Here is a 15,301-nt window from a genome sequence, read left to right on the forward strand (position 1 = left end):
CAAACATGCTCTATATATTCTAGAGGGGTGTGAGTGGGGAGAAAGCTTGGGAAAAAAAGATATGGAAGAAAAAAACAAAGAAACCAAAAAGTGACCAACAATGCACAAAAGAAAAGGAAAGTTTTTTTGAACTTAAAATTATAGAAAAGGATCACAAGCTTGAAAAGAGATGTATTATGTCAGGTCTTCTCTTATACCAATAAAAATATGATATGTTATTTAAAATTTTTAAATTTTTATTATTATTATTATTGTTTCATTATGAGAGTATATGAAATAAGAGATCTTTTCACAACCTTACTATGCACAAAGGTTTGTGGCAGAGAAAACCTACCAAGTGAAAGAGATTTGACATTGAGGCAAAGAGAGAGAAATCTATAAAGTCATAGCCTTTTCTTTCCCCGCCCACCACCACAAAGATAGAAGAAAACAAAGAAAGTAAATTGATCTATTGCATGATAAATTACAAGACCATAACCAACCATCATACACATCAACATAAGGTTTGTGTCCTACTTTTACTAATTTATTCATTTTATTTAATGTTTCCTCTTTTCACTAACCCATGTAATATGGGAAAGATTCTTTGTCCCAAGATAATCATGTTTTTATGTATCTAACTAATCAAACTATATAGAATAAAGTGAAAATATTAATTTATGTTATTATAATATTTCTTTTTAATTAAGTTAAATTTTTTTATTAGATGTGAACACCAAATAAAACATAAATAAGGAGAGATGATCTCCTTACCTTGAATATACCCTTTTTATTTTTATTCCTTGTGCAACTATAAAGCAAACTTCTCCAAACTCTTTTATTCTTTCAAATCCTCTTTTTAGTCATATCAGACAAATAAAATAAAATATTGTATTTTTTTTTTACAAATGAAAAGCTTATTTTATTTGAGGATGTCAGTGTCATGATTAAAATAATGCTTATAGAGGTATTTAAACATGCCAACCATGGTATGAAAAAAAAATGTTATATTTATTAATGTAAAGATTTCTACACAATCAATAATTATTAAATATAAATTGTGGATAATTATAAAATAGTCTACACATTGATTGCATACATCTTTTTCTCATGAAAAAAACTATCATATATACATATAAAGCTATCTCATCTTTTCACATTTCAATCTCCACTAATATTTGTCTTAATTGTTTTTCATTTCAACTAAATATTCTTATATAAAGCCTTGTGGTTTGGACACTTCAATAGAGTTCATATATAAAACAGGAGCTAGATTTCAAGGGAAATGAAAAGGGAAGATCAAGGGCAGTGTTCTTCTCAATCTCTCAATAATTTCCAAACCTATCAAGATCACTTACTCTTTCAGCAACAGTTGATGCAGCAACAAGACTTAACTGGAATCTCTCCTATATATCAGCCATGGTCTATGCCACAGGTTCAACATCATGACCCTTATTTTGTCCCTCCAAAAAGTTTTTCTTCACCCTATTCAAGCTTTTTCAATAGAAGGGTTCCTTCTCTTCAGTTTCCATATGAGGGTTGTCCTTCTTCTGAAGAACTTAGAACGTTGTCAGAAACCCTAAGTGTTCAACATGGTTCAGTAGCACCCTTTGGGCTCCAAGCTGAGCTTGAAAAGATGAGCGTTGAGCAAATTATGGAGGCTAAGGCTCTTGCACAATCTAAGAGTCACAGTGAAGCTGAAAGGAGGAGAAGAGAGAGAATCAATAACCATCTTGCTAAACTGAGAAGCTTGTTACCTAGCACAACCAAAGTAAGTTTAATTAATTGATAAAGTTAATTTGTTTAAAAGAAATATATTATAGTAGTAAGTAATAACTATGAATTATTTATCTTCTGTTTCACCAATATATTTGCTTGGATGATAAAAATATTATTACTAATTATAAATCATCTCAACTCCAAGCAAAATGTAGAACATAAATTATAGATCTTATTGCGTATTATTATAATGCGTTTACAACATGTTGTATATATATAAGACTCTTATTGATGGTGTACTTCTTTCATCAAGGACTTTCCAATGGAAAGAGTTATAATTTGTAAAATGGCTAAAATCTTTTCAAGATTCTATCTGTTTCTTTTGTCTGATAACAACAAAATCAATATCTAATAACCTATTAGAAAATGAGTTGCAAAGACTCTCATTATAGTTTGTATTCTTTTATTCCACCATCTTTTTTGCTTTGCTAGTTCTTGAATTTATACTGCTTTCTACTCTTTTTTTGTTGCTATTTTAGCTTTCTTTTTCATTAACTTTAATTATGTGGTAGTTTCTATGAGGGTAGTTAGAAAGAAGATATATATATTATCTCATATCATATCTTATATGCTGTATTACGTCAACTATAATAAAAATATGAAACATAAATAGCAATAATAATAAATATTTAATTTTTTTAATTAACATGTCATATTTTTATTGGTATTAGACAAGATATGAGGCATGATCTATGACAATCTATTATTTTGAGATCGGGTAACAAAAGGAGAGTAAAGGTGTATTAAGTGTTAATGTCCCATGGTTGATACGATAAAGAGGAACCAAATAACAGTTGAAAAGCTTCATATGGAAAATCCCTGCCGGATTATGTTTGATCAGTCAAACTCAGTTGAAGAATGAATGATAGAGAAATATTAAAGCCAAGAGTGACAAAACTAGCACCTTTGTGTCAGTCACACACAATACCTACCTATCTTACCTATAATATTAGTATCATGCTGCATGACACTTCCACCATTCAAAGAAACCTACTAGCTAGTTCCATTTAATCTCTATCATCAAGCTTCAAACTACGTACCCCATAGCATCTACAAAACCACACAATTTCTTTTCATACCAAGTACAATTTCAGTTTTTTTCATTAATTTTCCTTTGTTTAGAAAACCCAAGTTCATAATTTGTGGATGGTAACGCATGACGTGATTATAATATTTTGTTTTGGTGGCTATCACAATTGCACAAGCCCATGATTGTTGACTTTATTAGCCATATTTTAATTATATCAACACACAAGTCTAAACACAAATGGATAGTATCTAATGTGAGGAGGGATCATTTGTCCCAAGAAATTCTGTCTCTTCTTATATCTATTCAATTAAATTATACCAATTAACATAATTCTGTTTTTTTAATTTTTTTTATTTAATTGAATGACACATTGTAATTGGTGGGGACACCATTGGAACACAATCTAAAAGAGATGATCTCCATTCATCTGTCCTATAAGTATGTCACTCTTGTGTTCTTTATATCCAAGATTCCAACAACTAGAATCATGATTTAAAACTATGAAACCTAATAGATATTCAGCAATAATAAGAGTTTTTAAAACAGCCACATAAGCCAAAATGTTAAGGTTTAAGTAGTATATTACTTTTACTAATATATATGACAGTAATGTTCTTAAATTTTTTCTTCATTCTATAATTTTGTAGACAGATAAAGCATCATTGTTAGCAGAAGTGATTCAACATGTAAAGGAACTAAAGCGTCAAACATCATTGATAGCAGAAACAAGTCCACTTCCCACAGAATCCGATGAGTTAACAGTGGACACAACTGATAATGAAGATGGGAAGTTTGTGATCAAAGCTTCACTTTGCTGTGAGGATAGAACAGATCTTTTGCCTGAACTCATCAATGCATTGAAAGCATTAAGGTTAAGAACATTCAAAGCTGATATCACTACACTTGGTGGGCGCGTGAAGAATGTGTTGTTCATCACTGGTGAAGAAGATTCAAGGTGCAACAATGAAGATGAAGAGCATAGCTATAATCAGCAACAGTGTTGTATTAGTTCAATAGAAGAAGCACTTAAGGCAGTGATGGAGAAAAGTGTTGGAGATCATGATTCTGCTTCTGCAAGTGTCAAGAGACAAAGGACTAATACAATATCAATATCCTAGAAAAAATTATAAAAGGGTCTTTATAAATTTTATATGATTCAAGGCATATTATTATTTATTAGTATCGTTCATAGTTGTTATATATTTATACTTTTTGAATTGCATTATTTATATGTTAGGTTTTTTTGTTTTGGGTGTGCTTCTTTATTTTTTTTCATGGTGTGCTGATTTTTTTTATTATTAATGTAATTTCTTCATCAACATCATCATGAAGCAAATGAAGTAAGATAGTGGGGTGGTTTCTTTTTACATGAACTTCTTGAGTCCAGAGAAAACAAATTAATTATGGAAAAACTCCAAAATTACCTCTTCAATTTTACTTAACGTGCAATTAGTCTAGAACATATAAGAAATTGATGAAATACGTGAATGTGCTAAGATAAAACTATAAATTTGTTATATATGTAATGATAACAAGATCGATGATCATATATGTATACATAAATAAACAGAAAGACCCCATTTCCATTCTAAACAGTAAGGGAGTATTCACAATTTGACCACACCTATCGGAATTGGATAAGGTTGGGTTTGAGGGGTTTAGGTTCCAATTTAAAAATTAGACTCAATTAATATATAGGATATTTAGGGTCAGGTAGGAGACAAGTATGATTCAACCCTAACTCTTCTCATGATTACTCACTCGTCATGTTTTATGTGTATCTATTTAATTATATACACAATAATGACATATTTTTGGTAGAAAATATTATTGATTATGTAGTTTTCTCATCATATATACATGATTAATAATATATATACATATATCATTTCATATGTCAAATTACATATCCATAATAATAAATAATATTACGAATATTTTATATAAAATAGATATGCATTTAACCGAATATAGGGTTAGAGTCAAGTCCATATGCTGACCTGATCAATATTCAGGATTAAATAAGGGACAAGTCTTACCCAACTCAACCCGGACTATGTTCATCCCTACTAAACATGTCATTCTTCTTTATCACACTAGACTCACTACACAAGGTATATCTTCCTCCCAAAAGCATGCCATGTATAATAAGGATTTGTTCTCCTAAATTATATCACAGGTTAATGATATTGAAACAAAAACAATAAAATAATAAAAAATTAGTTTTTTAATTGATATGATATATTTTCATTGATCCGAGATATAATTTGAAACACAGTTTGAAACATTAAACCATCCTTATGTTATACATGCATGAGAGCTTTTTCTGCACCTCCATCAAAATTAACACGTTATAAAAACAGTAGTGTAATAATAGGAACACATCTTTTATCCAAAAATGTGTTTTTTCATGTGTTATTTGTTTAATTAGTTAGAAAAACAGTTAATAAATACATTTTTTCAATTAATTAGTACTACTGACATATGAAGTGATAAACTTTTTGGGACAAAAGATATAGTCCTTAACAAATATTGCTTCTACCGCTCCCGATGTTGGATGGATAGGGTTTTACATTAGTAGATAAATTTCAACTAAATTTTTTGGGTCAAGCGACTAAGCCCACTTTCAATTTCATACCAAGCCTAAAGTATATATTTAATAGCCCATAAAGGTCAAAATCTAAAGCATGGACTCTAAAGTTTATATTGGATTCAATATTGATATTATACAGGAAATAAATGAAGTATCTCCTAGAATAAGGAGATAAGTTTTCTCCTCTGTTAATGAAAATCATGACATGTGTCATGTTTCATTATTTTTTATAAAAATATTTTAAAAAATAAACAAGATAACACACATGTCACATTTTTATTAATTAGAGAAAATAAGTTATCTCCTAATATGAGAAGATAGATTACTCTACTATATATGATAAAATTGTCAACTTTAGCACAAGTAGCATAATTCTTACGTTATCATTATCATTGTTAGTTTAGCCGATATCAACAACCAAATCTTATGGGTATGTCGTATATTTATCCAATAGAATTACTTTGTGGCACCAAGCATAAAAATAAAAATTAAAGCTAAAAAATCGAAAATTAGTTTGACTTATTCAAAGTTTAATGTTTTTAAATATTTTTTGCTCACTTTATTAAGCGTAGAAAAAGTCAAAAAACTAAGATTAATAAGTTTCTTTTGATCTAGAATTTCTTCTGCACTTATTACATGGCAAAAAGTAATAATTATTATTTTCATTTGAATTGTGTAAAAAATGACAATTACTAATAAACAAAGTAATGACAATCATTATTATACTTTTTGAAATTTAGATATCAACTAAAAGAATAATAACATATTTTTTATTACTCATATTCATTAATAAAAAATATTATTAATAACATATTCATTAATAAAAAAAATATCATTTTTAACATATATTATGATGTAAGAAAATCATAGGAGCATATATTATTTGAGAAGAATATATTTACTTTTAGTATATGAGTTTTATACTGTATTAATTTATTATCCATTATTAATATTTAATTATCATTCATTTTTAAAAAAATTAATTCAAATAAATTATAAATAATATAATAATTGTATATAAATATTTACACTAATAAATGCATTATACTCGTATTATTTTTCAAGCTCAAACATGAAATTCAACAAATGCCCTGTTTACCAAAATCCAGTGTCTGACTAAAAAACAGAAAGGAAGAAAAAAACTTTGCCTTGACGTGAAAGAGAAGGTAGAGAGAATTTAAAAATAAAAACTAAGAACATCTGTTCAACACAGTAATGCAGTTTTATTACCAAGTCACTGTCATCTCAATGCAACCCGAGACATTTTCACATAAATCTGTGCCATATTTTCATCATCTGTCTCAGTTCCTTAAAATCCCATTTCTTAAACAGACAGAGGTAGAGATATAGAAACGTGTGTTTCTGTTTCTGTTTCTGTTTCTGTCTGTGTCAGCAATTGTTTTTTTGTCCATATTTTTCTCTCTCTTTCCCTTTGGAATTCATTTTCTGAGGAAAATGCTGTTTGGAAGAAGAGTGATGAGTTGGAGAAGGGTGGCTCAATCTTTCCAAGCTCTCATAGCTCATGCCTTACTCTTTTCCTTCACTCTTATCCTTTCTCTAAAGCTTGACCATCTTCTCCCTTACACATGGACATGGTGGTGAGTTTTTTTTGGTTACCCACTTCATAAAATGTTCAAATGAATCAAAGGGTATCAACAAAATTTTAGCTTTGTATAATTTTCCTTTTCAATTGCCATGTATACCTTTGTGTGATAGAAAAGGAAATTTCATTTTTGTTTTTAATTTTTTAAGTGAACATTGTTGGTTCGTGTGTTAATCTGTTTTCCCTTTTGTTGTTCAATCTACGCATGAAGATTTTTTCTCAGGGAGAAAATGATATTAATTGAGGAGAACATAACTATGTTTATTTTTTTTGCCAAATGTTTTCCTTTCCATGTATGCCCTATAGTTTGTTGTGTATTAAATTGATTGACCATGTTTATTTTCCTTTTTTATTCCTTTGCAAAAGGTGAAACCTTAATTTCAGTTTCTTATTACTGCTTTCTGGAATTTCTAATCTTTTACATGTTTTTCTGGATTCCTATGTTTTCATGTTCTCTGTCCCAAAGAAAGTGAAGAGATAATCTATTCCTTTCGTTGTGGAATGAAAATTTAATACATTTACCAAATTTGTGATATATAATGTATATATGAGCTCAATTAAACAATTACTGTCCAATGTTATGGTCTAATGGTATCACTACTCACTTCAGCTAGTAATGGAGAGACTTTCCTTTTAAGGCGTAGATTCAATTTGTGCGGCATGTTCTGACATTGCAATGTCATGCCCTCTTCTCCCCCTTAGCTTTGTGTCCATAAGAATAGCTGATAAGGTTTTCCAACCATAATACATTAAACATTAGGATATAGAAGCCATATTCTCCATTGCCTCACAAATTAGTCACTCATTTACGGTTTCTGGTTGGTACTGTTCTCAACCAAAATCACTATGGATAATGATCATTAAAGGAACATGTCAATGGTATTTGAACACGAAATGATTAGTCTTATGATGGATGCATGAGCTTATGATTGTACATGACCCTCTTCTTTTTTTATTCTTTTTGGCAGGGTTGTATTTTCTCCTCTTTGGCTTTTTCATGCTGTAATAGCTCGAGGCAGGTTTTCCTTGCCTGCTCCATCAATGCCTCATGGTCGCCAAGTAAGATAAGCTTCTCGGAAAATATCTTTCTAGTATTGTAGAAAATTGGAAATTTATCATGTGCTTGGTTTTTGTTACTGAAGTAAGAGTTATTTTATATATGTGCAGTGGGCTCCTTCTCATTCAGTCATAGCAACGCCGTTACTTGTTGCATTTGAGCTACTTCTCTGTATGCATCTTGGCAGCAGTTATGGTATGCAACATTTCTTGTCGCACCTTTGATGTTATTGACCATTGTATTCTTCATGTCAAGATAAAATGAAAGACTTCTTTAATAACTATGCTTTGAAATGATGCAGCGGTGAATTTAAAGATCGTCTTCTTACCCCTAATAGTTTTTGAAGTGGTGGTTTTGATTGATAACATCAGGTATCCTTTTCTATTCACAAGCCCACTAAAATTGGACTCCATTAGTTAAGAAGGAGCTTGCACTTACAGTTCAACTCATAGCCCTCCATCTTCTGTAATATTATCTTGAACTGTCTTTAAAAAAGTTGGTGATAGAATCACTAAAAACAATCAATGTTATACTTGATTTTTGAAGTAACATGCCATTTTGGTTATGCTTTCAAAAATCGTTCAGAAAATTGTTGTGCCATAACTTTAATTGTTGTAATATTTGACCTTTATGGCTAGGTATGGTTAAGAATTCAAGTTCAACGCTAATTAATTATACTAGGTGCAAGTTGCAAAACTGTTTTTACGTTCTATGAAATGAATATTTTAATGACAAAAATCTCTTTTCATAGGATGTGTAGAACTTTGATGCCTGGAGATGATGAAAATTTGACTGATGAAGCTGTATGGGAAACTCTTCCTGTAAGATATTCTTCATTAGTTGATTAATTAACTGATTGGTGATATGCTATGGAGTAGAATAAAGTGAGGTCCTTTAGTGATATTACCAAAATAGGCACCTAATGCTCTCTAATGGCATCTGCTTGGTGATTTAAAATATTCTGTTTTGATGGTTTATAGTAACATACTAAAATTTATTCAAATTCCATAATGAATTTTGGAGTGTTATTATTATAGAGAGATGTTAAATGTGAAACAGCAATAAGATTGTGAATTTGATCCAGAATTTAGACTCCTTTTACGAATTCGTCTAGATGATACATAATCTTGGTTGAAATGCATTAGTGATCAAAATTGAAGTTTCTTTGTTTTCACTTTATCCCAAGTAAAAAAAACCAGCAAGAACTTCTATTTACAAAAAACTTCAACTTTCATTTTCCTGTTGTTTATGCCCTTGTTTTGCACTCTGTTGACAATGATTCCTTTTATATATCAAGTGTACTTGCTAACTCTCATTTTAAAATAACTTTAACTGTTTGTTGGTGGTTGACTTTAGTGTGGCATTGTTTTTTGGTCATTCCTATCATTGTCTAGTATTTCACATTTATTCTTGTTTGAAAAAAGTCTGTCTTTCACTCTTATAAATCACGGTACAAGCATGTTGTATCCCATATTTTGTGTGTGATCTGCTTTCATGACCATGATTTTCAAGGGTGTCCTATAATTTGTGTCATTCAAGTTATGGAAGAATGCTACCTGGTTGACATGGATAGCTAATGTGCTATGGCCTATCGGAAGTTGTACACTGTACACGCACATTTCATCATTGGGGTCTATTTATATTAAACTCATAGGAAATAGATTGGAAACATATTAACTTCACCATTGGAATATATTTTGTTGTTATTAAGCATTGGTTTCTTTATAGTTTTACCAAAAAGTGGGGCAGAACATTGTTATCAGGATGTGAAACCGTATCTCGTCCATGTTAGGGTGTTTAATCACATAACAATCTCAACAGTAGTTTCTAAGATAAGAAATCTTCACTTTCAAGGTACATTGATGATAAAATGGTAGTCTTCCAAATACTAATTGCATGTCTTGTCTTGTATATCAAGAGTTGTTATATTTAACCTCTTTATGGGATTTGATTGTTTCCTTGCATTGATCTGGTCATGTAATCTTTGTGCATTCACCATGAGTATGACACTTCTGTATTTCATTCCTCTTTCATACAATACAAGTAAGGATATGTAGGGAGGAAAATGGAATTAACGATACGCCATTTAAAACATTTTGTCCCATCTTAATAATTGACATTACCTTGTTCAAGAACTGTCTACTACAAAGAGAACTTTTTTAAGTCTTTTACTCAGTAGATTATGTGATCTTGATTTTGTTTGTATTTAACCAAAAGCTCAATACTAAATCATGCATTTATGTTTTGTAGCACTTCTGGGTTTCAATATCCATGGTCTTCTTTATTGCTGGTACAACATTCAGCCTTCTAAAGATATGTGGTAAGGTTTTATTTTTTTCTCAATAACAATAGTTAATTGTGGAATTAGCTTCTGTTCTATCTAATTTCATTGTTATTTTGGAGCTTATTTTTACAACAACAACCAAACCTTAGTCCCACTAGCTGGGTCGACTACATGGATCGAAGAAGATTATGATTATCACACCTGTTCTTACTATCCAAATATAAGTTTACAAACTGCGCTCCCCACTTTTCTTGACCTTTCTATCTTAATTTTTATGTGATGTTGGTTAGTTTTAGACTACATTTTGAAATGATGTATGGGATTGACTCTATCATGAAATAAGCTGTACTCATCTTGAGTTGTGGAATATGAAGGATCAAATAGTTCTATTTAGTGTCTGTTCCAGAATTATGATCACCATAGCATATATATTGTGGAATCATTTGCAAGGTATTTTGCTATGTGCATTCTAATGTGTTTTTTTTATCACCATAGCATATATCTTGCGGAATCATTTCCAGAATTATGATCACCATATAGCATATATCTTGAGTTGTGGACTAATGTTTGCTCTTGGTTAGTTTGGAAAATTATATATATAGTTTTTTTTATAGAACTTATGGATTAATGTTACTGCAAATACATAAAGGAAAGAGAGATAGAGAGAAATTTGTAGAATGTGAAGGTATGACACCAATACAACGTTGAAGATTACTAAAAGACTCAAGTATCTGGAATAGGAAACAATCCATAAAATTCTTAAACAAAATACAAAGATACTAATCAATACAGATACTGACATACTGTAATAAAAGCATATATTGTAATAGTTTTGATTCACAAAACTGAATAGAATAAATTGATTATATTCCCATGTGTTCCTAGGATACTTGCAAACATGTTTATTATTTACAACGGGCAGTATAAAGGCACTGTTTAACTATGACTGATACTTAATCTATTTGTTTCTAAGTTTCTTTCAAATACCTGCAGGTGATGTTGATGCTCTAGGCTGGTGGGACTTATTTATTAACTTCGGGTATAATCAATATCGCATATGACTGTTTAAGTATTCGGCATTAGTCTTGCCTCTCCGGACATAAAATCCTTGTATTCTTTTGCAGCATTGCGCAGTGCTTTGCATTTCTAGTTTGTACAAAGTGGCACAATCCAACAATTCATGGAAACAATCACATTACAGAACCACGTTCGTCATCAAGTACCTTAAGATATCCGTCGTCAAGTACCATGAGATACACGGAATGGAATAGTAGAGGCTTTCTTGTTTCCTCGGATGAAGATAGGCAGGAAAATGGGTGCTGCAATCTGCAGGACATTGGGGGGCATTTGATGAAAATTCCATTCATTTGTTTCCAGTTACTTCTTTTTATGCATTTAGCGGTATCATAGATGCTAACAAAATCCCTATCTCAGATTTCTGTGCATTTAATTTGTTCTTTTCTCATTTTTTTCTTTAAACTATAGGGAACACCAACCGATGCAAAATATATGCAACATTGGATCATATTTTCCCCGCTTCTTTTGTTGCAAGGAGTTGGTGTACTATTTGGAGCATATAGATTAATAGAGAAGATAGTTATTTTGCTCTACACTGGAGATGTTTCTAGAACATACACATCTATAGCATCAAAGTTACTTGATTTCTTTGGGTTCTTTCATCATGGCTCAAGGTATCAATTCATATTTGATTGACGACAAAAATAAACTTTTGTTTGTTACATTCTGTACTGAGCTTCGACAAACTTAAAAGTGTTACTGAACTAACATGGAGAATTTGTCATTGGATGCACTTTCCCTCTTAACAGGTTGCTTGGTTGGTGGTCAATAGATGAAAGAAGCAGAGAGGAAGAAGCTAGGCTGTATTGTGCTGAGAATTCCGGGTTAGTACTCTACTCTACGCCATGCCCTTATATAGCAGATCTTTAGTATTATAGGTCATTTTCCCCTTGCTTAGGATCTTCTATTCCAGAAGCCTAGTGAGCATGAAAATAACATGTTTCTCTTGGAAATCTCAAATTAAAAAAAAATGGTGGCCCATTGCGCAAGGCTCCTACGAAATGGGATCTAGGGAGGGTAGATGTATGTAGTCTTACCCCTGCAAGTGAATAGGCTATTTCTAAGATTTGAATCTGTGACTTCATGGTCATTAAGCAGAAACCTTACTGTTGCGCCGAACTCACCCTCTAAGTAATATCTTGGAAATCTCAAATTCTGTAAAACAAAAAAACTCTGAAATTAGCGAAGCTTTCTCAGTAATATGTTTCAAAACTTAAATAGAATTGTGAGACCTGGTTATAACTATATTGTGTCGACAAATGACAATTGGAGTGTGCTTGTAACATAGTGTGCTTTGTTCTTTACTTTATATACCCAAAATCTCTTTAGAGATTAAGTATTTGCACCTTATGCCTTTGCTATTTTGAACGGTATTTGATTTGATTTACAATTTAGGTATAATACTTTCTCCCCTGATACAGTGAAGAAAATGCCTAGAACAGATCTTGTTGACGAGGTAAGACATTGTTTACTTATTTTAAATTATAACTACTGCATTATTTCTTTCCTCATAGATGCCTTATTTAAAAATGAACTAGTTAAACCAATTGCTTTAAGTATCTTTTCCATATATGTAATAATAGCAATTACTTATAACTCAGATTTGGAGACTACAAGCTGCATTAGGTGAACAGACAGAAGTTACAAAATATAGCCAGGAGGAGTATGAAAGACTTCAAAATGTAACATTCTCAACCTTGGTTAATTATTCCTCTCGTTATATATGCTTGAATCGCCGAGTCTTGACTGTATAAGTACTTCATCAACTTTCTAATTTCTATCAAGCATCAATATGGTCAATTTTATTGGTCAATGAACTAAAAATTCTGTTTTAAAACCTTGGTTGTTTCTCCATTATTAAGAAGAGTAAGACAACAATTGGTCTCAACTATAAGTTTGCACTATATGACACCAACCAAGATTTTGTTCATTTTCTTGAATGACTTTCAAACCATAGCATTATCTAACACACTTAAAATTGATTGAAAAATCTATCAGGAGAAGATCTTATGTAGAGTTTGCTTTGAAGAGCAGATTAATGTGGTTCTGCTTCCTTGTCGGCATCACATTATTTGCAGGTAAGAGCCCATCATTGCTCCTCCACCCTTCCACTCTTCTGCCACTCTCCCTTTAATACCATGCAATTAGTTTTTCTAACCAAAGTCCAACAGAACATAAAAATGGACTACATTTTAAGCATTACCCTTCTTCTCCCAGAATAATAATGTAATATAGAGTAACAAACATATCGCCTTTTACGGAAGAACTTTGCAGCCAAGTGCTGTTTTGGTAAAGAATCTGTGTTGAAAATGTTCATTATTATTATTAGTGTTACACAAATATCTTGTCAGGGACTTATGTTTTAACTCTTAACAAACTAATTTTGTTTCTGTTTTCCTCTTACGACTTGCATTGCGGATTACAGAACTTGCAGCGAAAAGTGTAAAAGGTGCCCTGTCTGTCGTGTTATGATCGAGGAGCCGCTGCTTGTATATGATATGTAGACTGAGTTCAATGAAGATGTACAGGTATCTTACATGTAGCTTGTGTTTTTAGATGAGGCAAGCACTGAGGAATACCAATTTCTCAGCTTATAGATATGATGAACATAAGTTTGTATATAATATAAATTTGATATATTCAATTCATTGTAAGTACTCTAAGTTTACATCCACCAATTATAGTTGATTCTTGCAACCCTTTCATAAGAAGTGTGACAGTTTACTTTTCTTCATTGCTAATACCATTGTCATGTTGAATTTCAATATCTACACCAAAAAATGCAAAGTTATTGTTGAACTCTGTATATAAACTAAGAATAGTATCAAGCAATTAAGGACTTGTATCGATATGGGCATTCACTATTTGAAGCCCATAAACATGGGGCTTCTTTTACAACTTCCTATATAGCAAAATCAACATCTTTTGATATGGGAATGATTTATAAATCTATCGGGTATCATAGGCCCGAGGTATCGTACTACGACAAAAGTTTATTTTTTTAGTTGGTAATTACACATCCTGCAATAAATTAGTTCATTATTCATAATAAAATGAATGAAACCTTGGTTATACAAATAGAGGGTGTAACGTAACTGTACCCCTTATACAATAATGTGTAATGTGGTAAGTTGTCTAACCAGCTTGATGTAAACCCCAACAGTGGCGAGGCATTTTTTGATTTAGACATACATAAGCTATTTGCAATATAGATCGAAATTAATATTCTGCCCCTCTGTTATAATTAATAGTCTATTATAATTTACACTTAAAATTTACAACTTTTTTTATTTTTCGGCTTTTGTAATATTGTGATTTTTTTTTGAGTAGGCTAAAGTGCTAAACTTATGATTTTTAAAAGCAATATAAATTTTAAGTGGCATTAAATAAAATCATTGAACAAGCCCATTAGATTATGTTTGAGAGAAAAGATCCCTCTCTTTACCTTCCATTGCAGAACAAGTGAGATTATATTGATTCCCTCCAAAACAAGACTCCCATTATTAATAGTCTAATATTAATGGTTGAAGATCACTAGTTCTAATAATATCCATATTATTAATGTAAATAATATCCATATTATTAATATTTTGTGGACATGATGTGATTGAAGGGGAATCAAACGTACATGGTGGGGTTTAGGATAAGGGGGCGCACGTGGTGCCATAAGGCTGCCATTTGACCAAACCAAACATGCAAAAACACCTTTTTCTCTATCTTACCTTTTTGGCCTACAACCACAAATACTAACTATGTCTTGTACCTTGCTAGTGTTGTTAACTTGTTATCAAACATTGGTATTTGTCTGTTATGAAGTTTCTAAATAAAATTTAAGAGTTTTTATGTAAGTCTAACATTACACCATTATATTATGCCTTAACAATATAACATATTATTAT

At 31.2% G+C, this 15,301-nt stretch overlaps 2 protein-coding genes across 2 annotated transcripts; both read left to right on the forward strand.

Annotated features, from left to right (window-relative positions):
- Nucleotides 1-355: 355 nt before the first annotated feature.
- Nucleotides 356-4,003, forward strand: LOC109341023 (transcription factor bHLH30-like). The gene is made up of 3 exons (XM_019578813.1): nt 356-503; nt 1,246-1,750; nt 3,436-4,003. The coding sequence occupies exons 2-3, from the start codon at nt 1,265-1,267 to the stop codon at nt 3,904-3,906; spliced, it is 957 nt and encodes a 318-aa protein (XP_019434358.1). The 5' UTR covers nt 356-503; nt 1,246-1,264; the 3' UTR covers nt 3,907-4,003.
- Nucleotides 4,004-6,514: 2,511 nt separating this feature from the next.
- On the forward strand, nt 6,515-14,070 carry LOC109341022. Its single transcript, XM_019578812.1, has 14 exons — nt 6,515-6,979; nt 7,953-8,043; nt 8,152-8,236; nt 8,343-8,412; nt 8,793-8,862; nt 10,292-10,361; nt 11,319-11,364; nt 11,450-11,726; nt 11,811-12,016; nt 12,152-12,226; nt 12,798-12,858; nt 13,004-13,084; nt 13,401-13,480; nt 13,828-14,070. Exons 1-14 carry the CDS (start codon nt 6,837-6,839, stop codon nt 13,904-13,906), a joined length of 1,434 nt encoding a protein of 477 aa, XP_019434357.1. The 5' UTR covers nt 6,515-6,836; the 3' UTR covers nt 13,907-14,070.
- The last annotated feature ends 1,231 nt before the right edge of the window (nt 14,071-15,301 follow it).

This window comes from Lupinus angustifolius, unplaced genomic scaffold (genome assembly GCF_001865875.1).
Source record: "Lupinus angustifolius cultivar Tanjil unplaced genomic scaffold, LupAngTanjil_v1.0 Scaffold_330_6, whole genome shotgun sequence".
Classification (NCBI taxonomy): domain Eukaryota; kingdom Viridiplantae; phylum Streptophyta; class Magnoliopsida; order Fabales; family Fabaceae; genus Lupinus; species Lupinus angustifolius.